At 35.7% G+C, this 22,744-nt stretch overlaps 2 protein-coding genes across 4 annotated transcripts; one reads left to right on the top strand and one right to left on the bottom strand.

Moving 5' to 3' along the window:
- Positions 1-9,514: 9,514 nt before the first annotated feature.
- On the top strand, positions 9,515-13,260 carry LOC126732867 (protein CONSERVED IN THE GREEN LINEAGE AND DIATOMS 27, chloroplastic). Of its 3 annotated transcripts, none has more exons than XM_050435915.1 (7): positions 9,515-9,886; positions 10,068-10,220; positions 10,411-10,488; positions 10,851-10,946; positions 12,327-12,362; positions 12,596-12,777; positions 12,851-12,985. In XM_050435915.1, the coding sequence occupies exons 1-7, from the start codon at positions 9,662-9,664 to the stop codon at positions 12,858-12,860; spliced, it is 780 nt and encodes a 259-aa protein (XP_050291872.1). In that variant the 5' UTR covers positions 9,515-9,661; the 3' UTR covers positions 12,861-12,985. The 3 variants fall into 3 exon arrangements, with proteins under 3 accessions (XP_050291872.1, XP_050291871.1, XP_050291870.1); XM_050435914.1 differs by having other exon boundaries at positions 9,516-9,886; positions 12,626-12,777; positions 12,870-13,260; XM_050435913.1 differs by having other exon boundaries at positions 9,518-9,886; positions 12,870-13,260.
- On the bottom strand, positions 13,208-19,210 carry LOC126732866 (uncharacterized). The gene is made up of 5 exons (XM_050435912.1): positions 18,708-19,210; positions 16,745-17,644; positions 15,702-15,787; positions 14,789-14,929; positions 13,208-14,167 (listed from the first exon to the last, which is right to left on the bottom strand). Exons 1-5 carry the CDS (start codon positions 19,020-19,022, stop codon positions 14,023-14,025), a joined length of 1,587 nt encoding a protein of 528 aa, XP_050291869.1. The 5' UTR covers positions 19,023-19,210; the 3' UTR covers positions 13,208-14,022.
- Between the last annotated feature and the right edge of the window lie 3,534 nt (positions 19,211-22,744).

Genomic DNA, 22,744 nt, shown 5'->3' with positions numbered 1-22,744 from the left:
GAGACTGCAAGGGAGATGTGGCTGGAGTTACAGCGTGTGTTTTCACAAGGAAATGGACCAAAGGTTTATAATCTTCAGCAAGAGATTTCACAGATAACTCAGGGGCAATTATCAGTGACTGAGTACTATTCTAAATTCAAGAAGCTTTGGGATCAATTGATTCATTATGAACCTTTACCAGCCTGCTCTTGTGGAGCAATGAAAACTCTGAGCATTGCACATGAGAAATCCTATGTGATGAGGTTCTTGATGGGACTCAGTGAGAATTTCGAGACAGTGAGGAGTCACATTCTCATGCTTGAACCATTTCCTTCAATGAGCAAGGTATATGCTCTGGTTCTCCAAGAAGAATCTCACAAAGGCATTGGCCATGGCTCTACCTTCACACCTAAGCCTGATTCAGTGGCAATGTATGCCAATACCAGGGGATATTCAGGCAATAAAGGTGGTTTCAAGAAGGAAAGACCTTTGTGTACCCATTGTAACATGCTTGGACATACTATGGACAAGTGTTACAAGCTCCACGGGTATCCACCAGGTTACAAGCACAAAGGGAAGCCTAATTCCAATGCTAACCAAGTTTCATATCCTCAAGGTCAAGCTGTTGAGGTTCCTTCTAATGCATCTGTTCAGTGTCCTATTTCTAAGGCACAGTGTGAACAATTACTTGCTCTATTCAATTCTGGGACTGGTCAAGGTGCTAATCACCATGTTGCAAGTGTTAGTACAAGTGCTGCTGTCTCTAGCATGCTTTCTGGAGCTACTGGTTCGCATGCTGCAACTGGTGTGCCTTCCACATCTATGACATCTTCAGACTATACTCAATCTACCTTTGTTGACACCATGTCAGGTATCAATCCTTTGCTTCATTTTTCCCCTTCCTTGAAGCATTCAATCTTTTCTGCTAAAGTAGCTGATAGGGATGTCTTTTGTGCCACTGATTGGGTCATAGACACAGGGGCTACAGATCATATGGTCCATTCTATTGCATGTTTCACCACTATCACTGCTACCCTAAACACCTTTGTCAATTTACCTAATGGTGAAGTTGCTTCTGTTACTCATGTTGGCATTGTGAAGATATCAGAACACCTTATACTTCACAATGTTCTTTGTGTCCCATCTTTTAGTTTCAATCTCATCTCTGTCAGTCAGTTAGTTAAGTCCACTGCTTGTTGCCTTATTTTCCTTGGACATTGTTGCTTTATCCAGGACCTTGCTCATTGGAGCACACTTGGTCTGGGTAGAGAAAGCAATGGACTTTACTTGCTGGACAAGAGCTACATTTCTTCACCATCTGTTGCTGCTTCTGTACATAGTCCTCAAGTTCACATCTGGCACTCCAGATTGGGCCACCTGTCAAATGCCAAATTGGCTTCAATAAAATCTAGTGATGTACCTAGTTTCATTTCTATTGAGACCCTTGATTGTAACATTTGTCCCCTTGCAAAACAAAAACGTTTACCCTTTAATAAAAGCTCTCATTTGTCTAAATCTTGCTTTGAGTTGATTCATTGTGATTTGTGGGGACCCTTCTCGGTTTCTACCATTGATCATTGCAAGTATTTTTTAACCATTGTTGATGACTATTCTAGAACCACTTGGGTTTATCTGTTAAAGCATAAGTCTCAAACACAATCTGTTTTAGAACAATTTTGCACTATGGTGGAGACTCAATTTTGTAAGAAAATTAAAACTCTAAGGTCTGACAATGGGACTGAATTCATCATGAAAGATTTTTTTGCAAAAAGGGGCATCTTACATCATTTGAGTTGTGTTGAAACCCCTCAACAAAATGCTATTGTTGAGAGGAAGCACCAACACATCTTAAATGTGGCAAGAGCTCTCATGTTTCAATCCCATTTACCTTTGCATTTGTGGGGTCATGCTATACTAGCTGCTGTGTACTTAATCAACAGAACCCCTTCATCTGTTTTGTCAAATCAGATTCCTTATGAAGTTTTATTTGGTCATCCACCTAGCTATGCACATCTTAAAGTGTTTGGTTGCTTATGCTTTGCTTCCACTCTTTCAAATCATAGGTCTAAATTTGCCCCTAGAGCTGTTAGGTGTGTCTTCTTGGGATATCCTTTTGGGGTTAAAGGATATAAGGTTCTTGATTTGTCTACTAACAAGGTGTTCCTTTCTAGAGATGTGGTTTTCCATGAAAATTCTTTCCCTTTTGCTTCTATTTCACCTCATAATGCAGATCCTTTCCTATCATCTGCTGTGGAAGCTTCTTGTTCTGCTGGTGTTGCTGATTTTGTTACTCCTGTCAGCATTTCTGAACCCTCTTCCATGGATTTTACTGATCCACCTTCTTCTTCTCATCAACATGTTCCACTTGTCTTGTCTTCTAATCCTATTTCTTCTTCTAGTCCTATACAGATGTGTCATTCTGATGCAGTACCTTCTTCATCACCACCAGTTGCTTCAGTGCCTCCAGTGCCTCTAAGGAAGTCCACTAGGGATATCAGACCTCCTGCTTATTTGCAGGACTATGCTTGTACTGCCATTGCACCTGGTGCTCCTTATGCTCTTGATCAATGTCTTACATATTCTCACTTGGAGCCATGCTACCATTCTTATTTGCTGGCAGTTACTTCTAGTCCTAAAGAGCCTTCAAATTTCTCCCAAGCTGTTCAAGATCCACTTTGGAGGGCTGCCATGGACAAAGAAATCCAGGCCCTTGAACAGAATCATACTTGGACTGTGACTACCTTGCCTCCTGGTAAGCTTCCCATTGGCTGCAAATGGGTTTATAAAGTCAAGCTTAACCCTGATGGAAGTGTTGAAAGGTTCAAAGCTAGGCTGGTTGCAAAGGGGTATACTCAAAGGGAAGGTCTTGATTTTCTTGAAACCTTCTCTCCTGTTGCTAAAACAGTTTCAGTGAGGGTCTTGATTGCTCTTGCTGCTGCCAAGCAATGGCCTTTGCACCAATTGGACATCAACAATGCCTTTTTGCATGGTGATTTGGATGAAGAGGTTTATATGTCATTGCCACCTGGTTTTCTCAGTAAGGGGGAGTGTGTTTCAGATTCTTCCACTGCTCCTAAGGTGTGCAAATTGGTTAAATCTCTTTATGGGTTGAGACAAGCTTCAAGGCAATGGTACACTAAGCTATCAACAACAATAAAGGAGCTTGGTTTTGTTCAATCTCAGGCTGATCATTCCTTATTTGTGCACAGCAAAGGGTCCTTGTTCACTGCTCTGTTGGTCTATGTTGATGATATGGTGATCACTGGCAATGATCATGCCTGTGTTGTCTCTCTCAAGTCCATTCTTGATCAAAAGTTTGGTATTAAAGACTTGGGATCACTCAAGTATTTCTTGGGTTTAGAGATTGCAAGGAACAAGAGTGGGATCAGCTTAACACAGAGGAAGTATGCCTTGGAAGTGCTTGAAGAAACTGGTATGACAGGGTGTAAACCAGTCCAAACCCCAATGGAACAGCAACTGAAGTTGTCTAAAGGCAGTGGAGACTTACTTACCAATCCAGGACAGTATAGAAGGCTCATTGGGAAGCTTATGTACTTGACCTTGAGCAGACCGGATATCACATATGCAGTTCATAGACTCAGCCAGTTCTTAGCACAGCCTAGAGCACCACACATGAAAGCAGCCTCTAGAATACTTCAATACATAAAAGGAACACCTGGTCAAGGTGTTTTCTTTCCCACTAAATCTGATCTACACCTAAAAGCATACTGTGATGCTGATTGGGCAGGGTGTCCTGACACAAGAAAGTCTCTAACAGGCTATTGTGTGTTCCTTGGTGATGCCTTAGTGTCTTGGAGGTCTAAGAAGCAAAGCATAGTCTCTAGGTCTAGTGCAGAAGCTGAATATAGAGCTATGGCTAACACCACATGTGAATTGACTTGGATTTTGCATCTGCTACAAGATTTACATGTCAAACATGATCAGCCTGTGTTGATGTACTGTGACAACCAGGCAGCAATCCATATAGCAGCTAATCCAGTGTTCCATGAGAGGTCAAAACACATAGAAGCTGACTGCCATATTGTAAGGAATAAGATCCTTGAGGGTGCACTCAAAACCTTCCATGTTTCGACTAAGAATCAGTTGGCAGATGTGTTTACCAAGGCCTTGGGAGTGGAGAGTTTTTTAAGGCTAATTAGAAGACTAAGTGTCATAAATATTTTTGCTTCTCATGTGGAATATCCTCATACTGGTATGGAAGATCAACAGGCAAGAGCTGTACTCTTGAGGGGGAGTATTAAGAATGCAAAGAAGTGTTGCATATCTCAAGCCACACAGCTAGCTAGTAGTGTAGCTGGGACTGATGAAGGAAGCACTAGCTCAGCCACAAGACCAGCAGTCAGTGCAGCATTTGCTGATGAGGTACGCACTGATCAGACTACCAAGCTAGCATCAAAGGACAAGATCAACTCAGCAATCTTGGAAATGATTGAGTCCATGCCACATCATGAGTTCTTCATCCAGGATCATTGAAGAAGTTAGTTCCACAAATCTAGGAGTTAGTTACTTAGGCTTGCCACGTGTACAGCCACCAGAAAATTCAAATAACTGATTTTGGCGCCAATAGTTGAGTTAGTTATTTCTCTGTGTATATAAACAGAGTAATGTGTAGATGTTTATTCATTCAATTCATTTCATTGTAATTCATTCTTCAATCAATGAAATTCTCTCTATTCTATTTAGTTTCTCTGTTTCTTTACAGACCGAGACCCAGTTGGGGTTTGATCATGCAACTACATTGAGGAAGAACAAGGCAGAGTCTGGGTTCATCTCCATCAAATAGTATTTTTGATGGTATCGACCCATCTCCTTATTTCTGGTGAGTTCCTGACATTTGAGAGCTTCGAGTTTGGTTTTCTTTTACTTTAATATGCTCTATTTATCTGATTCTAGGTAGATTTTTGAAATATAGGGTTTTTAAAATAAATAAAAAATTGTTCGAATCTGAGTTTTTGTAACGCACAAACTTTTTTTCTGCAGTGTCGGGTTTTGTGTTTTTTTCTTTACTTTGTTCAAAAGGGCTGCACTTGGGTTTGTCTAATATTATTTGTTTTGTGCCTTTTTCTACATTCCCTTTCCATGGTTTTATCTCCCAAAAAGCAGAACAAAAGCTTTTAAGAATATTGTCTTTTTCTTTGTTGTGGTTTGTGTGGACCACATGATACTTGCCCAATTGGTTGCTAGAAATATAAAACATTTAGGTCTAAGCCAAGTACATCTTCAACCTCGTTATCTGAACTCTAAAGCAAATTGAATTGGACCTTATAATATACGCACAACTGTAGCCTCTAGATCATCGTCTGATGAGCACTGTAGGCGTGGGAGTGTTTTTTTTAAGAGAGGCGTGTTTGATCTTTCGTGGGTTGTGTTTTTGATAAGAAACTTGTTAGAGTAACGGCAAAATATGAGATGGGTAACGGAATGGTAATGAAGTGGTGGGTAAAGTGTCAAAAATGAAACCACGGGTGGGTAAATTAAATTTTGGACAAACTATAGGTGAGTAAAGTGTAATTCCAAAAAAAAAAGATAGATTGTGGATGACTACTTGAGTTGAATACAAGAGTTTATCAATATATATTTTTTGTTTTCTTCTCACTTAGTTTAATATATAATCTCTTATTTCACAACATTTTTTTCTTGAAAAGTTTCTACTTATTTTTCTTAAACCAATGCTCTTGGAGTATCCATTAACGTTTCCCTATATTTAAAGCCAAAACTCAAAAAAAAAAAAAAAAATCCAGTTAGATTCCAAATTACAGTTTAATTTTGTGTCATTTGTGAATTCAATTTCTTAATTTTGATTCAAGTATTTACTACACATTGCAAAAGTCGAGGGCCACAATAATATAACTCATTCATCTATTGATTTGGTATTTGATAGTTTTATTAATTTTGAAAGACATTTATTTATGGCAATTGTATGTAGCCTTTGAATCATATTATTAATTTTTGAATAATGCTAGATGTATGGATAGGATTTGAGTCCTAAGCCCAAAAGTTAAAAGGATTTAGACCCAAAGAACCCAATACAATGAATTTGTAAAGAGAGGGTTGGAAAACTAGGCTATAATGAGTTAGATAGCAATTATAATGGATCCAAATGACAATAAGGTAAAGACATATTGGTTTTCTCTAAAGAAAATAGTCATCGGTACAGTCCGAGGAGATCAGTTTCTATATATATTTCTTGAAGTTGATTATAAGTACAGTTCTTATTGCTCTAGTATTTCTTTCTCAATTTTTCGATTCCTTTCTCTCAGTGCCTCCCTTCTATTTTATACTATCTTTCCCCTTTCATCTCTGCCCTTCATGTGTAGGTTAGATTGCTGGTCTTGATTCCTGTCACATCAGCAGGAGTAGATGTAAGGCTGATAATTACTGTTCAAGTATCACTTCCTCATTAATGTGGTCAAAGAGTTAGCTGCAGAGTATTCAATATGGTAGTAGAAACTTTCCCTTGGATATTTCCTAACTCCCATTTGTCCTATACGTCCATAATGCATATCTTTATCGATAGAATTTCTTGAAATGTCACAATGAATAACAAAACACACTTTCTGGCCTCTGCCTCATTTAGTTAAGGAGATGTTCCTCCTCGACTTACTCTCTCCTGACTTCTCATTTGTAGCTTGCTTAGGGAGTTCTGAGTCTTACATCCTTATTACTGTTTATCTGTCTTCAGACTACAAAGTGTCCTCGGACAAGGCCCAAGGTCCAACATATATTCTTGGGCCCCTTATCCCTACACTAGAGATACAAAACTATTGTACAATATATTTTATAAATTGCTGATGTGGTGAGTGATTATTAGTAAATAAAAAAAGTGATAATAATGGTGAGCCTAGATGAAAACCAATAAGAAGTTAGTCACATCAACATTTTGTAAAAATGTTATAAAATAGTTCGTGGCTATAGCATTACTCTTAATTTTTACTCATTAACCATGTATCACCCATCCAACCAAAGAATACTAATCAAACTAATACGGTGATACTAATCAAAATGAGCCATACCATGCAAATAATACTTCCATCCATTGAATATGATAATGCTCAGTTTTAAACTTCATAACTACTTGTACCAACTATTGTGAAAATGATGCTAGAAAACAATCTAAGCACATAATTAGATTAAGTTGAATGATAATAGTTTGTGTATCTTAATTCCACAAATTTGCATATGTTTGTCTTATCTTTGGAAATAAAAAAGAACTCCCTTGCACTTCATATTATACTATATTTATTAAAGTGAAAATTGAGATAAAGTTCAATTAAACATCCAAATTGAATTCTAATTTTATTCCGATTTTGTGCCAAGTATCCTTCCAATTTCCCTTTAATTTGATGCCATATGTTTTTGGATTTAAATTTAGTTTCAATTTTGTGCCAAATCATTGTATACCTAACTACGTGTCAAATGTCTTTACATATAGATTCATGAATCTTAAGTAAAAAAATTATAAATTGCTCAATTAAAATTTATTATAAATCAATGTAACACTTTTTTTTTTTTTTTTTTTTTTTAGTTTTAACCTATGACGTCCATTCTTAATAATACCTCTTTTTCATCAGACTAAGATACTAAACGGTTTTTTGGTATAGACGGGATCTATGTAACACTTTGAATGTGTAAAACTTCTAACATATTTAAAACTATTTTAAGTCCTTAAAATTACTTCAAGCCCATTCTATTTAAATCTCATTTGAAACCATTTATGATCCACTTAATATAATCCAAATTTTCTTACAAAAACTTATTATTAGGTCAAATATAAACTTCAACAAAATCTTTTATTATGTTCTAAAAAATTAGTTGTTCATATCCTATTTGAAATATGTAAACATGAAATAATTTTATTGTACTACAATAACAAAAATTAAGTTAAGAAGTGAAAGAATATTTTATATTTTTCAAAAATAAAATGATCAATGATGACAATTAACATATTCTATCAAATAAAATCTTTGCAAAGGTTTTCTAAAAAGTTGACAAAAGACGAAAATAATCATTAGTAGCATTCAACCTAAGCAGGTATTTTAATATGCATATATTTATGATTTTTTTAAAAATATATCAATGCATGTATATAAAGTTACAAGCTAGTGTGTATTAATTGTAATTAAACATTAATGCGAATTTGAGTTTTTGGGAGTGAGTCCCTCCTGTATGTTCAAATTCTCTGCGCAACATGTTTTTGGGAGTGAGTCCCTCCTAAATCCATGCTTATAAGCCATAAGGACTACAAGCCAGTTTGCAAGACCTCCCATAAGGGCCAAACTAGGTGATGAAAACTTCAAATACCCTCCAAGTCAAAACTTCCACAATTTTTCCTTTGGGTTTTCATGAAAGAGACTTAAGCCCAAATAATAATTTTGGGCTTTGGGAATTTGTATCAACAACATGATGTAAGCTTATATACCCTCATTTTAGTCTAGCGGGCTGCCTTGATTAGGCCTTTTCTGTTTAGTTATACATTTAATTTCGGTCATGACCAATTATTTACCCACAATCCCACCCGTTTGTGCTAGCGGGGACTGCGAGAGGCAATACCGTTTCGTCTAGTCTTAAGTTTGTGTTGGATATAAAAATTTAGTCCAAAACAATTTTTTTTAGTCATCTTAATATTTTATTACAAATAAAATGGTGATAAGGAGTTAATGATATTTGAGAATAGTTCATTAAAAACCTAGGATGCACACATAAGAATACAGTCACCGATACGAGTATAGGTATGATATGTTGATACATGTAATTTTTAAAAAATTATAATATAATACGGTAAAAAAGACCCATATATGGCACTTGTACAACATCCCAAATGAAGTGTTTCTGTATTCTAACTAAAAAAACCTATATAAATCTATATATATATATATATTTTTTTTTTTTTTTTTGCGCAAGAGGATTGGGAAGGATTTCTCTAGTAGTTATCGTGCCTAAGGTAAACACTGGACCAGCCAAAATGAAAATATTAAATAGTATAATATTGAAAAAAATTAAACAAAATATAATAGAACCTTATCCTTTCTCTTTTTTTTTTTTTTTTTTTTGGTGAAAAACCTATTTCATTATATTAGTCGGTATCACACTAACAAAATTACCATCCATTTGAAAAGTCCATTGGATTCTCAAAAAAAAAAAAATGAAAAGTCCATTGGCATTGGTCACTCACTCTCAGGCTCCCAGCACGTGCAAACCACCAGGACAATACCCGAATTTGCGTGTAAGAGAACAGCTGACGCGTTGCAAAAGCAAGCCCGCGCCTTTCTTTTTCAAACCACAAAATTATGCACAACGACCACAACATTTGGATCATCTAAGCCCATCAAGTGAATGGTATAGAACAAAAACACGTGCACAGTTCTAAGCTTGTACACATAACCATCTAAATAGACCCCACGATGAAATGGCAACCCCTGATTGGTGACTTGTTTTGTCACCGTGACCCAAAGAGTGGTCCACTTGATCAAGCAACAAAAATCATTTTGTATCCATTATTCCCCTCCACGTAAAATAATTCTTGGTTCCTGAAATAAACAACCCCTTAGCCTCTAACTGTTGAGCCTAAGATTCTACATCCTCCAAATTTAACCAAGAATTGAAAATTAGTTCAGAATATTATTTGTGCTGCACCTATCTTTAGTTCAGATTCTGAGCATAAATGCTCAAGCTAAATGTGTATTGCTCTCTGATTCCCAGTTCAAGCCAAGTCAAGCTTGGGAGCAGCTATGGTTCATTGATCCTTCAGTATCACAGGTCATTGAAACCATGTCAGGGAATTTCTGTTAAAGCCTTGAAAGATGAAACAGGTGGAGAAAGAAGCGGATTCCCTAGTCGGAATTGGGACCCTGGGTCAGAAATCGAGGTTCCTTTTGAACAAAGGCCGGTATGTTTACACTGTAAAACTACATACTTGTTACCAGAAAAAAAAAGAGCATATGCCTGTTACAGTAAGTGATTTCCTCAATGGTCCTTGCATGTTACAGACAAAATAGGCATACCTCATGAGTTGTATGCAATATATCATAATCAATTCGTATACTTAAAGTAATTTGCTTCCATTATAGGTGAACGAGTACTCATCACTAAAAGATGGAGTCCTATATTCATGGGGTGAACTTGGTCCTGGGCCCTTTTTCCTTCGTCTTGGAGGCCTCTGGTTAGTAACTTTCACAGTTCTAGGAGTGCCAATTGCAGCTGCAAGCTTTAATCCTGCAAGAGTAAGATTATATATCTACAAGAAAACTGTCACAAAAACCAAGCACCTTATATTTTGAAAGCACAAAGACAAATAACAGCATAGTTTCACACCATGGGAATAATTGTACAATCCAGCAAGAGATATTTTAATTGTTGAAAAAAGATTTCTGCTAAAATCTATGTTTACATTTAAATATTCCAACCATGCAGGATCCACTAAGATTTGTGTTAGCTGCCGGAACAGGAACTCTTTTCCTTGTGTCATTGATTGTCTTAAGAATATACCTGGTATCCTCTTCTTCTTTTTCATGTTACAGTCATTTCGTTTCTAGTGTGTATGGGTGAAAGTTAGCAGCAAGCACTTAAAAGAGCTTATTTTTAGAGGACAGTTACAAATGCCATGTATTAATGATGATATAAATACATTAGAATTGTCTGTTGCATTCTGAGTTTCTGAGAACAATAAAAAGTAGGTCTGGGAAGTCTAAGAATTCAGTACTCTGCACTACTCAATTAGGAGGACCTTGTGGCAATTCAGATTATAGACATCCATACACTGAGCATTCACAATACTTCTTAATAGCTGTCAAGTTAAAATAAAATAAAATAAATCATAATTCATTCAATAATATTCTTAATGCATATTGCAGGGATGGAGTTATGTTGGTGACAGACTTCTATCAGCAGTGATACCTTATGAAGAGAGTGGATGGTATGATGGACAAATGTGGGTAAAGCCACCCGAGGTTAGAACTTTCTGAGTCTCTTTCTTTCTTTCTTTCTTGTGAGGAGAAAAGAGAGATCATTAGAAACAGGAGAATGCTATAATGCCACTTCTGTTCCTTGATTCTGGGCATCTGCAACAAGGATGAGTTTCTGCTACAGAATATTTAATTGCCAGGAAACGATAAAAAATGAATTAGTCAACCTCTTAAGAGTCCTTTGACTGAAAAATAAGTTTTTGACTAAAAGATGTTAGGACATATATGGATCATGTCAAGAACATATGTTATTTAGAATTGGTTAATCCTTTGACAAAATGCACTATACTTGTAATTGGGTAAATCTAGGATATGTTTAATATTTCAAGAACAAGAGTTCAAGTTCAAGTATCGAAGCCAGTGGGACCTTAAATTCACCCAGTGGGATTTTTGCCTTGGAGGTTTTTTCCATTCATAAACAAATCACCATGTCAAATTTAATTTCCGCTGCATTTAGTTATTTGGTGATTTGTTTGTGCTATCGCGCGTTGTTGCATGTTAATTGAATCAATTAATTAACTTAGCTAATTAATTGATTAATTTATCACAAGGAGTCAAAACATTTTTGACCTATCAAAAGACAATCTAGATAGGTTTGATACATGATTACAAAAGAGCCAAATAATCACACAAGGATGTGACAGAAGTGTTTAAGATCTTTCTACATTGAGAAATTCTAAGGATTTTGATTTTGCATTGCTGAAGATGAATTTCCATTGCTTAACATTAAAGTTCAATATTTCATAAGATTTCTTCCATGTAAGTTTATGTGCATGCACGCCTGGAATTTCCTACTTAATGAGCAGGATCATTAGAGACAGCAAAAATATTTAGATTACAGAACATCCCCATCCCGAGCAAGTAACCATAGTTGGAATCCACAGAAGTGTCAACAGACCATATTAAGCAATTTAAAGTTCTTAAGTAGAAATATGATGTAGGGCCAGGTAAAAGGGAATATTTAATGCATGGAAACCCAGATATGTGCATCTATTGGTGTTACTTGCACTAGAACATCCCATTTTACCAACTTGTTTCAATTGGTACAATCCAGATGGCAACAAACAGCTCTGGAATGAATCAAAATGGATGGTCTAAATCAAGTGTATAATCTTAAACCATGTCTAAAATAAAAACAATTGGATTTTTATTCAATTTTAAGTCTTTCAAGTTTCAACTATAATCATTCAAGAGATGCCTATTGATTGAGCAGTCTGGTTGATAGCAAGATGGAATGAGTATGGTAAAGAGGTCATAGGATTCATTTTCATTCTGCTTAGTAGAATCATAAAGAGAACTAGTTCAGAAATCATATGTCATATCCTGCTACTGAAAACTAGTAGTTTGTTTTTTCTTACCATGCAGATCCTGGCTCGTGATAGACTGCTGGGCTCTTACAAGGTATTAAATCCTGGGATTTTTATTTTGGAAAGCAATTATTGCTATAATTCCTGAACAAGTCACGGTGCAAAACTAGACCACTTGCAGTGAAACACTACATTCACACACACACAGTGTAATTCAAGGACATATATGTAAGTATGGTAGGCAACACAGTGGTGTGAACTACAGTTATATGATTTTATTTTATTTTTACGGAATAAGAAGTTCATATGGAAAATTAATGCCTCTAGGTTAAGCCAGTCATCAAATTTCTGAAACAGACACTAGTCGGAACAGGGGCATTACTTGTCACAGCAGCATTGCTTTTCACCTTCGCCAAACCTGTGGAGGATTTCCTTCAAACCACCTTTGGCACAAAACAAAACCCATCAGACATTCCAGCTTCAAAGATCAGCACAAAGTTCAACTTAAGGTATAAACACAATAGGCATTCCAACATTGGCATTAATTATGGAAGTAACATACTTCCATTATTCCTTACAAAGTTTCTTGTAAATCTTGTAGGAAAGAGGAGTTGCTTAAATTGCCAGGCGAAGTGGTGGCTAACGATGATCTAGCAGCAGCAGCTGCTGAGGCTGCTGATGGAAGACCAGTCTATTGCAGAGATAGGTTTTATCGTGCATTAGCAGGTGGACAGTACTGCAGATGGGAGGATCTACTTAAATAATGAGAAGAAAGGAGGCACAAATCATATAAAGTCTCATATTATAACTGTGCCCTGTAATTTCAATTTCCTGGATGTTAATTTTTAAAATTTTATCCGATTATTTCAAGGAAACATTTACATTGTTTAAAAATCAGAAGCATAACCATAGGGTTGAAGAAGTAAATGGCGGACAAGATTTTGAAACATGAGCACTGTTATGATTAATAGTACTGATCGTTATTTGTCTAATATACAACTTGCCTATACATTTAATTCATGAATGGAGAAAAGACAACATAACCCAGGCTTTCAAACAAGCATTTCAGCTTATTATGATAAAGAAAAATACAAAATAGACATGGAAATAGCTAGGCAAACCTAAATAGATATAACAGAGCTCTAGCTAAATATCACTGTATCCTTCAAATATTAGCCTCCACCAGATAGATAACGACCTGCCAGGAAAAAAAGTTTGATTCTCTTCTCATTCTCCACATTAACCGAGCTGATTTTCCAAGAAATTAGATCTCTTATGATGCCTAAACTGCAATGCCTGAACAGGTACATTCCTTACCCAAGGAATCCTATCAGCAAAAACAAAGATAACAATTTCCCGTTTATATCCCAAATATCATCTTCATGAGTGCTAACACAAGATACTGGATGATAAACTGTGCAGAAATCACTACCAGTGAAACTTAAGCTTTCTTTGACCTCAAAACGAACCGTTCTCCCATGGCAGACAGCTGAACTGTTTATAGTGTCAGAAAGCTGCTTCTAGTAATGTCAGGAGATTCTGAAAGTTGTTCTTCAATTATATTTCATCTCCCAAGGCTCCTTTGTTAACAACAATAGCAGGGTACAAAATTATTCCTTTTGCATAAATAGCAGTCAGTGCAACTCTGCTTCCTGAAACTCTTGTGCAATTGAATATGAATGCTAATCAACAGATAGTCATCTCAGATCAGAAATGAAGCATTTATAGCATCAGAAGGCTATGTGGTATCCATCCTAAACAATTTTCTTGCACCAACTGAGAATTCTATACAGCTGCCCTTCAACAGCATCCCTGACCATTGATTTCCTTCTTTGGGCATCTTCAAGATCTAGAGTTCTATATGCAAGAGAAAACAAATACATTGCTGGATGGAGCCTCCTGCACATGTACAAATGAATTACAGTGAGTACACTTCAAAATTTCAAGTATCTTTGACAAGGGCAATAATAAATCAGGGGCAATAAATGCCTATGTCCATGGAAACTTTATTGAATCCCCCCCCAAAAAAAAAAAAAAAAAATCATATCCAGTACATAAGACTCCTGTGGGGTCTAGGAGAGGTGGTTAGTAGATAGCCTTACCCCCAATTTCTGAGAGGCTTATTCTTTTTTCCTTTCTTTTTTCTTTTTCTTTTTTTGGATAGGTAAATATGGGGAGGGGCCTTGTTTGGTATAAACCCCAATGTACCACTGAAATATCCCCCAAACCCCAAGAGAAGCTGATTGTTAGACTCGAACCTAGGACAACTGCTTGGACGGAGGGCACTTGCCATCTCACCAAGGTCCAATCTCTTGAATACAACCAAATTAAATTTATTACCATATTTTTCAATACTTAATTCTCACTCTATATGTCTGGTTGTTATCCTATAAAAGTCAAAATTGATTCCAAACAAGTTTAGAAGCAAAACATCTGCCCTGGACAATTAAATGGTTAACAAAAACACGCAAAACAGAGAAAAACTCAAGATTTTGTTAAGGCTACATGTTATGAACTTACTTGTCAAACTCTTCACCTGCATCAAATCCGTCCCAATACCTTTGTGATAGGACTGTGTGGCCTTTCTTATCTCTGCCGAATGTTTCAACATACCAACCACCAATGTCATGCATGGCACTGCGAGGCTCGAACAGCCAAAATCTGTTGAAGTAAGCAAGTTTAAATGATCAAGGATATTACTTAGGATTTCTTTGAAGAGATTTCATTTGGTAAGTGCAAGAATCAGAATAACACATGATATTCAAAAATATTTATTTTTCTGATAGCATACAGATATGAACCTCAAATTGAGAACAATTAGTAGTTTGATTTATTTTGGCCTCGTCCTTAATGTCATGCACTCTCAATTACAGAAGAAGGAAGCATTATACCATTTCAAGAAGGTATAATGAAACTAAACTTGATGTGTATCTAACTATTTATCTAAAGTGGCTGCTAACAAAACCAGCCCAAACGAAGAAACAAAGACTCAGCACAGTCCAAGCCAAATTCACCATATTGGCCTCCAAAATCATTGTCAACAGCAAGGTAATATTAACAACGCTCAGAGCTAATGATCACAACAGAAACAATAATGTTGCTTGGTTATCATAAAATTTGGAAAACTAAAACTAAAACACATGGTAAGTTTTGGCTGGTAACATCAACCTTAAGAAAATGAAGAAATAATAAGGAACAAAGAACAATTATGCATGAACTAAATCATAAGATGATATTGCACAGAAGACAGAAACTATTAAAGATTATGAAAGTCCTTCAGTGAAACCTATGACAAAAAAATCTCACAAGCATAAAAATGATAGGGGAATGGGAGTAAAGCATATATCTTTTAGCTAGCTCCAAAAATTGGATCAGAAATAAGTTTGGTTGAGTAGTGTGTCCAGTGATAGGAATTTAAGAAATGTCAGCTTACTTGCTTGGGGGTAAACGGGCTCTACTGCATCTACATTCACACACAGAAACTTCTTCTCCCACTCCAAACCAGTGCATGTGCTTAACCTGAAATTTTTTTTTTCTTTTTAGAGGACCAAAATAAATAATACATTACGATATAAAATAGGCAATAGATTGCCAATTCATTTGACATAGTGCTCATCTGGCACAGTATATTTACAAATTTCAATTATAAAAGCAAATGTGGATATTAAGTTAGTCCAAAATTTTATTAAAGCATGAATTTATCTAAACATAATGAGAACAAGAGATGTCCCTAGTATGAGGGATCACTAGACTAGCCAGCAAGATAATGGTGGATAAATTGTACACTCATGCCAAACATTCTCTTGGAATAAAAGAAGTCAATGAGAAAAAGAAAAAGGCACTCAAAATCAACAATGTTGCAGGAAAAATTTGTAAACAAGTGTAACAAAAAAGATGTTATGCATGGTCCTCAAAGTTCAAAGCATTTTTCTCAATCAAAAACTTGTAAATGAACAAAAAATAAATTTTTTTAATCACACATACATAACAAAAGCTTTTGTACAAGTAATCCTTTTTGATTGTTCACAAATGATTCTTCACAATTTGCATGAAGCAATTAACTATTTACCCAAAAAGAAAAAGTTGCATCCTGCAATGATACGAATCAATACAGGTAAGGAGCAACTAGCTCGAAATTAATACTTTCAACACTATTTATCTGCAGAAAAGATCATTGGAAACCCAAGAATTTGTCTCCACTAGAGGCTATCAGAGCACCGAAAGATAGTTCTTATTGTCAACGATGCCAAAACCCAGTAAAGTTGTAGAAAAAGTCATGTTCAATCAGCTGCAAATGATTCACAATAGGCACTGCACAGCATATGCAAGAAAGCATTCATGCAGGGACCAAATCCCCTTTGCTCTTATCAAATATGAAACAACAATGAGAAAATTGCAAAATCAAATCAAAAATTAAAAATTGAGAAGCATGTAAAGTTAAAAGCATAAGAACCAAAGGGAACCAGTTTTACAAACCAGCAATGTTCTATGTTTCATAAGCACATGGGTTTTTGTACCACTGCTATCATAGACAAAGCAAGACCCTTCTTCTGGGCCAGCCCCTAGTCCAGTTATGGTTCCCAATGGAATCCTTGATCCAACTGCACCACAAGAAAACTGATCTATAGAGGACCCTTCACAAATATGCATGGATGGATCTTCATGTGAACTAAGAAATACATGTATCTGGTCTTGAGCATCTTCATTCTGTACCCCATTGCAATAGCTTTTAGGAGGGAGTCTAGTAGCCACAGCAACCAGCCTCCCAAATATATGTAATTCTAGATCTTTATATGCATCTGATGTGTGATCTGTAACATTCTGAGATTCCATCAAGGGAGTTCCAAAATCATCCACATTATCCGATTTCATGTGGATGCTCATATCCTCAAATGTAGGATGCATGCCTGAACCCATAGATGCAAATGAAGTTAATTTTTCATTGCTGGAAAAAGATAATTTGGGAAGTTTATTGACCAAGCAGACCATCCCAAAAAGATCACGCCCTGAAACCAAGTGCAGAACCTCAGGAGTTTCATAAACAGATCTCTCCTCAGCTTCAAAGCGGTCAGGAAGAAGATCCATTGAATCAATTACAGGGCCATAGTACGCTGCATTTATGGCAGAATAAAAATCCCTTTCAAGCTCATCAAAATAGCCTGTTCCAACAACCACCTTCTTATTTGACACTATATCATTTATAGCAAATCTATACCACCTTAACCATTCAACAACTTCCATTTGCTTAAATGTCGTCACATCATGGGGCTTATATGTGGATATTCTTGTTCCTTGTTGTGAATGTTTCTGCATAGGCCTTCTCTGAGATAACAGATACCTGTCATAATGGGTCCTCTTCTCAGAATCCGAAAGAATCTGCAATCCATTATCGATTATTCTGTGAAGTCAGAATACCCTGTAATGTTAAAGAATATCACTAAACTGAACATTACCATCACCCACTATAAATGCACATTACAGCATAAAGGGTATTTTAGCTTAGAGGTTCATCGACCTACATAAGCACAGTACCGTTGCCCACAGAAATGTACATCTTACTGACATGAAAATGAATTCCATCACAAGAAGATTCATTCAACTATATAAAAAAATACAGAAGCCAATAGGGGACAAAAAACCAGACATAATAAAAATCTTTGGAAAATAAAAATCCAGCATCTCATTCCGGCTCACATTGTATGAAACAATAGATAAATACATATCAGTGTCACACCAAGAATTAGAATCAGAATCCTTGGAACTGAGGTACTTGTATTGATGCAGGTAATGTAAATCAATCACCAGACCACGATTCTGTTATGACAATGCATTTTAAAAAAGGCAAAGTTTCACAGACCAATCTAGCATCAAGTCATAACTGAATACAACACAAACATTAGATGTTTTATTGAAATCCCAGCCAAGCTCTAATGATAAATAAAGTAAAATAATTGATTTCTGAAGAATAGTTGATTCGAACAATATTTTCCTCGTTTAGTACTACTGCATTACGACCAGCATTTTGACTTTAGTTTTCTAGTGAATTTGGGAGTTACGTATTCGTGTGTGCGTAATACATTAAGATACTTGAGTTTCCTCACAAATCATAATCTTAACATGCATTTTGACTTTAGTTTCCTAGTGCATTTGTATTAGACAAGCTATCTAAATTGCAACATTCATGTATGTTAGAGTTCACCAATTTCAAGCTGAACATTCAGTCCCCTAAAATCCTTGATACCTATAAGGCACTACTCTTTGTCAATCAATTTTCAACTTCATAAGCCAAGAAATTAAACAATTCAAATAGTTCAATTTTACTCTGATAAATTCAAATTCAGCTACATGTAACAGAGAAACTCAAATAATAAACAAATATGATCGGTGCATTAAAAATAGGAATAATGCGATTAGAATAGTAGAGCAGTGAGCACAGCACCTCATAGGCCGCGAGAATTTCCACAAATCGCTGAGAAGCAGAGAAATCGTTCTTCGACTCAGAGAGGTCCGGGTGAGTTTGTTTAGCGAGTTTGTGAAACGAGGCTTTGATTTCGGCGAATGAGCTGGTCTGTGAAACTCCTAAGAGGTCGTACGCGTTGTCTCCGAGGAACTCGGTCCCAGCCGACTCAGTGCCGCTACTGAACCACCGAGTTCTACGACTCGGATACAAGCAGTTTTTAGCTTTGCTGTGGTTTATTTGAACTGAAATTTGATAAATTTGCCGCCGGAGATAGTGTGCAACAAGAGAAGTCATTTCTTTTTATCTTCCAAAACAAAAGAAGGAAAAGGAAATTTTAGAAATGATGCAGAGCTGAGAATTGAGGTTGGGTGGGGGAAGAATTGAGTTGAGCTCGTGGTACGATCACCGACGAGTGCACGGAATTTGGGAGGCTTCGCGCCATGAGCAGAGACACGTGGAACTCAGCGCTTTTCCTAATATTCTTTTGCGAACTGTAATCTAGCTTTTGAAAGATTTTTACAACCCAATATGAAGCAGTAGGATGAGTCACACAAACTTTTTCACAATTTTATTACAAATTTGTTATGTGGCAATTTGTAAGCAGTGAAAATAAAATAATGAACCTATATGAATTTATAATTTTACTATTCATAAGTCGCCAGCATAGCAAAATTGTAAAAAAATTTGTGTCCTCAGATTTACCCAATCTGAAATTGTTGTGTTGAGAAATTTTCAACCTTATCCAACTAACCAATTACACGTGTAGAAACTAGAAACTAACTCGGCCCAATTTAAGTAAGTCAAGTTGGATTGAGTTGGTTTTTTTAGAAAATGAATTGAGTTGGATTGGGTTGGGAAGGTGGATTTTTTGTTTTTAAAATCATATTATATTTTACTTTTTTTTTAATATATATACATAAAAAATTCATATTTTTACTAGTCAACCCAAGGGGTCACAGGTGATTTTTGATGGGTTGGATGGGTGATTAATGGGCTTATCTTTTTTTTTAAAACTCAGATTGTCAAGTGGATAGATGATCTAGTGAAAATTTTATCCATCCACTCAACCTGACCAAATAATTAACTCTTGGGCCAACTTTGGGCCTAATTAGGTCTATGCCTAAGGCCCCCAATTAGTCCATTACAAAGGAAAAAAAAAACCTCCATGACAGTGTACGTAACTAAATTACTAACTAGTTTCACCCAAAAAAAAAAAAAAAAAAAACTAATAAATTGTGTATTCTTCCCCCACCTGTAAGAAGGCCTTTACAAATTTTGTCAATAGAAACCAACCAAAATTGAAACTCTAAATTAATTCTTTTTATATTTTTTATAAGTATGTTAAATCATTATTTACAATTAATTTTCAATAATAGTTCAAGACATTAATTTTTGTAAACTAAATTCTCTCTTGATAGATTGTCAAAACTAAGCCTGTTGTTGTCACATGTCCTGCTCTCTCTCTCTATTGGCTAGAGGCCACCACTCTGAAAAGCTCGATCTCAAGCTTCTCTTCTCGACGATGATGGCAACTGGTTGTGAAGGACCAAATATCAACAAAGGATGACGCCAATTGATCATGGGCTAAATCTTAACACCAAGCTTCTGGGCTCGATCTTGAAAGGAGCTTAATGATTCAACCACATGCCACTCCTTTAGAATTGTATTTATTTATTTTCATATAGCCTAAATTAATTATTATTATTATTATTATTGCTTGTTTTTTTAATTTTGAGCACTAGATCAACCACTTACAGGTGGTTAGAAATGGCCAATAAATAGTGCTCACTGGACCAACATGTCAAAAACATGATTAGCCATGATATGCACAGAATAAACGGATTATAGAACCAACTAACGTAGGAATGATTTCAAGCAAGAAAATGTTTCAATAATTGAGTAATATAGGGTCCCAATATTACACTCATAATAAGTCAGTAGGTATGTTAATCATACGCATTGAGATTTCGGATGAAAGAAGCTTTGAAACTAGTGGAAACAAGTTATCCTATGCTAGCTTAAAGACTACCCGCAAAAGCAAGTTGCTCTTGGAGTTCTTGAACTGGAATTTATACTGTATTCTGTATTGGCTTAAACCTACTGTGACATGTCCATTGGAAAGACTGGTAGTTCTTGACTTCTTGTGATTAACTAGAGTTATTTTCCCTTACAACAAACGAAGATGAAGAATTCGAATTTAGATTCTCCTTTCATTCTAAATTTGGATAATATCAGAAAACCACATGACTCTCAATAATTGCAATGCATGTTGAACCATCTTTTATATTTGGTAAACCATATGCTCTTTCAAAAATCAAGAGAGGACATAATTAAGCATATTTGGCCATTACTCTTTCATGATTACTTCAAAAGAGACAGCAGGATTTTCTTAAGTTAAAGATAGGCAACGATTTTCTACATATACAAACGTTATATATGTGCGCAATTAGTTACTACAAGTATACAACTTAAGAAACGTCGGTGGAAAATAAAAATAATCACACTTCTCCTGCTCCCTTCTCTTTTTTTTTTTTTTGGAAGAGGAGGAAATTAACGAAATAGAAAGTTAATTAGTATCAATCCTCAAAGTAGAATTGCCCGAATGACCCCAACTTGTTCAATTATGGATGTGAGGGAAAGGGTGAAAGTTTCTCAACACAGAAAGGAGTCAATTACTACGGAGTGTGGCTTAGTGATAGATGTTCTAGTATCGTTTCATATGATACTTGACAGGAGTCGAGCAGTTCGAGTAGTTGCATTTTAATAAATGTAATGTGCCCATGATGATAGTCTCATCAAGGCCCTAGTGGTATACATGATATTATCCATTACCGTTACATGATGTGAGGTCAATAAGTCCATAATAAAGACATCAAATATGACAAGTTTATTAGTTTATGCTCACCAATTGAAGATCCCTAATTAGGAGTGCAAATCCTGAGATTTTTGTCTTCCAACAACAGCATTACTTCCATTAATCATACCATCACTTAAGTAACAGGAGAAAATCTAGGAAGTATGGCCTTAAAATTACCTTACCTTGATATAAAGAACAAGAGAGAAAAGGTATGGGAGAAAAACACTATCATTTTGATTACTTTTCCGGATTCTTTTTTTTGAATAATTTTTTCAAAATTTGAGTTTAGAGATTTCTTACTTAAGCATCGTAAAGGTTTAGCTATTGTAGCAAATAGGTTTTCCAAAGTTTTCTTAATTTGGACAAGTGTCCCACTATCATCCGTAGCTTCAGCAAAAGAAATTAATCGCAAACTTGTGTCCGTTTGGAATAACTTGTTTAGCTGAAACTAAAACCTTTTTACTGAAAGTGTAGAAAAAATGTTAAAAAATAAACTGAATAGTATAGTAAGATCTATGAATAATATCAAAAAGTGCAGTGGAACTTATGAATAATATCAAAAAATGCAGTGAGACTCATGAATAGTAGCAAAAATAAACTGAAAGTATAGATAAGCTGAAAAATTCAGCTCATCCCAAACGGAAACTTAAGTATAGCTGTCTCTATTATTAGTTCAATAATTGGCAGTCCCTATTTACGCTTTTTGATGCCAACTTGCAATTATTTGTCTACTTCAAGGATAAGGAGAACAACTCTATATATACATGGACCACACAAGCCAACTTGTACAGACAAAGACAAGAAAATTTATTTGTTCTGGTTCACTATTTGAAAAGAAATTAAGTACAACCTAATAGATCTGATAAGTACCTATCTGGAAAAATAAACAAAAACCAGGGTTAATCTATTAAGGTTCGATAACAGTTTATGAAGTACTAATAAACATTTCAACTAGAAAGATGCAAATAATTCTTGGCACAAGCAGGTACATGTTCTTAACTTCTAGAAAGGAATCTTCTCACAAGTTTCTTCTAGTATACTAATGTGTGCATGATCATTCTTAACAAAAGAGAACTAATTATAAAGTTGTTTAATATAAATAATTGTGTGACATGATTCTTTTGTTACAATTCTACTAAATTGTGCTACATTGGCAAGC

This window comes from Quercus robur, chromosome 6 (assembly GCF_932294415.1).
Source record: "Quercus robur chromosome 6, dhQueRobu3.1, whole genome shotgun sequence".
Lineage (NCBI taxonomy): Eukaryota > Viridiplantae > Streptophyta > Magnoliopsida > Fagales > Fagaceae > Quercus > Quercus robur.
This window is presented reverse-complemented; position numbering and strand designations above follow the sequence as displayed.

What these genes read in the sequence shown, in the direction of transcription:
- LOC126732867 (XM_050435913.1), top strand. Translation starts at nt 9,662, where the DNA reads ATGCTCAAGCTAAATGTGTATTGCTCTCTGATTCCCAGTTCAAGCCAA. An exon ending in GACTGCTGGGCTCTTACAAG is followed by an intron (nt 12,363 to 12,595) that starts GTATTAAATCCT and finishes TAATGCCTCTAG; the next exon opens with GTTAAGCCAGTCATCAAATT. An exon ending in AGCACAAAGTTCAACTTAAG is followed by an intron (nt 12,778 to 12,869) that starts GTATAAACACAA and finishes TAAATCTTGTAG; the next exon opens with GAAAGAGGAGTTGCTTAAAT.
- LOC126732866 (XM_050435912.1), bottom strand. Translation starts at nt 19,022, where the DNA reads ATGACTTCTCTTGTTGCACACTATCTCCGGCGGCAAATTTATCAAATT. An exon ending in AAATTCTCGCGGCCTATGAG is followed by an intron (nt 17,645 to 18,707) that starts GTGCTGTGCTCA and finishes AATGGATTGCAG; the next exon opens with ATTCTTTCGGATTCTGAGAA. An exon ending in GCCCGTTTACCCCCAAGCAA is followed by an intron (nt 14,930 to 15,701) that starts GTAAGCTGACAT and finishes TTACTTCAACAG; the next exon opens with ATTTTGGCTGTTCGAGCCTC.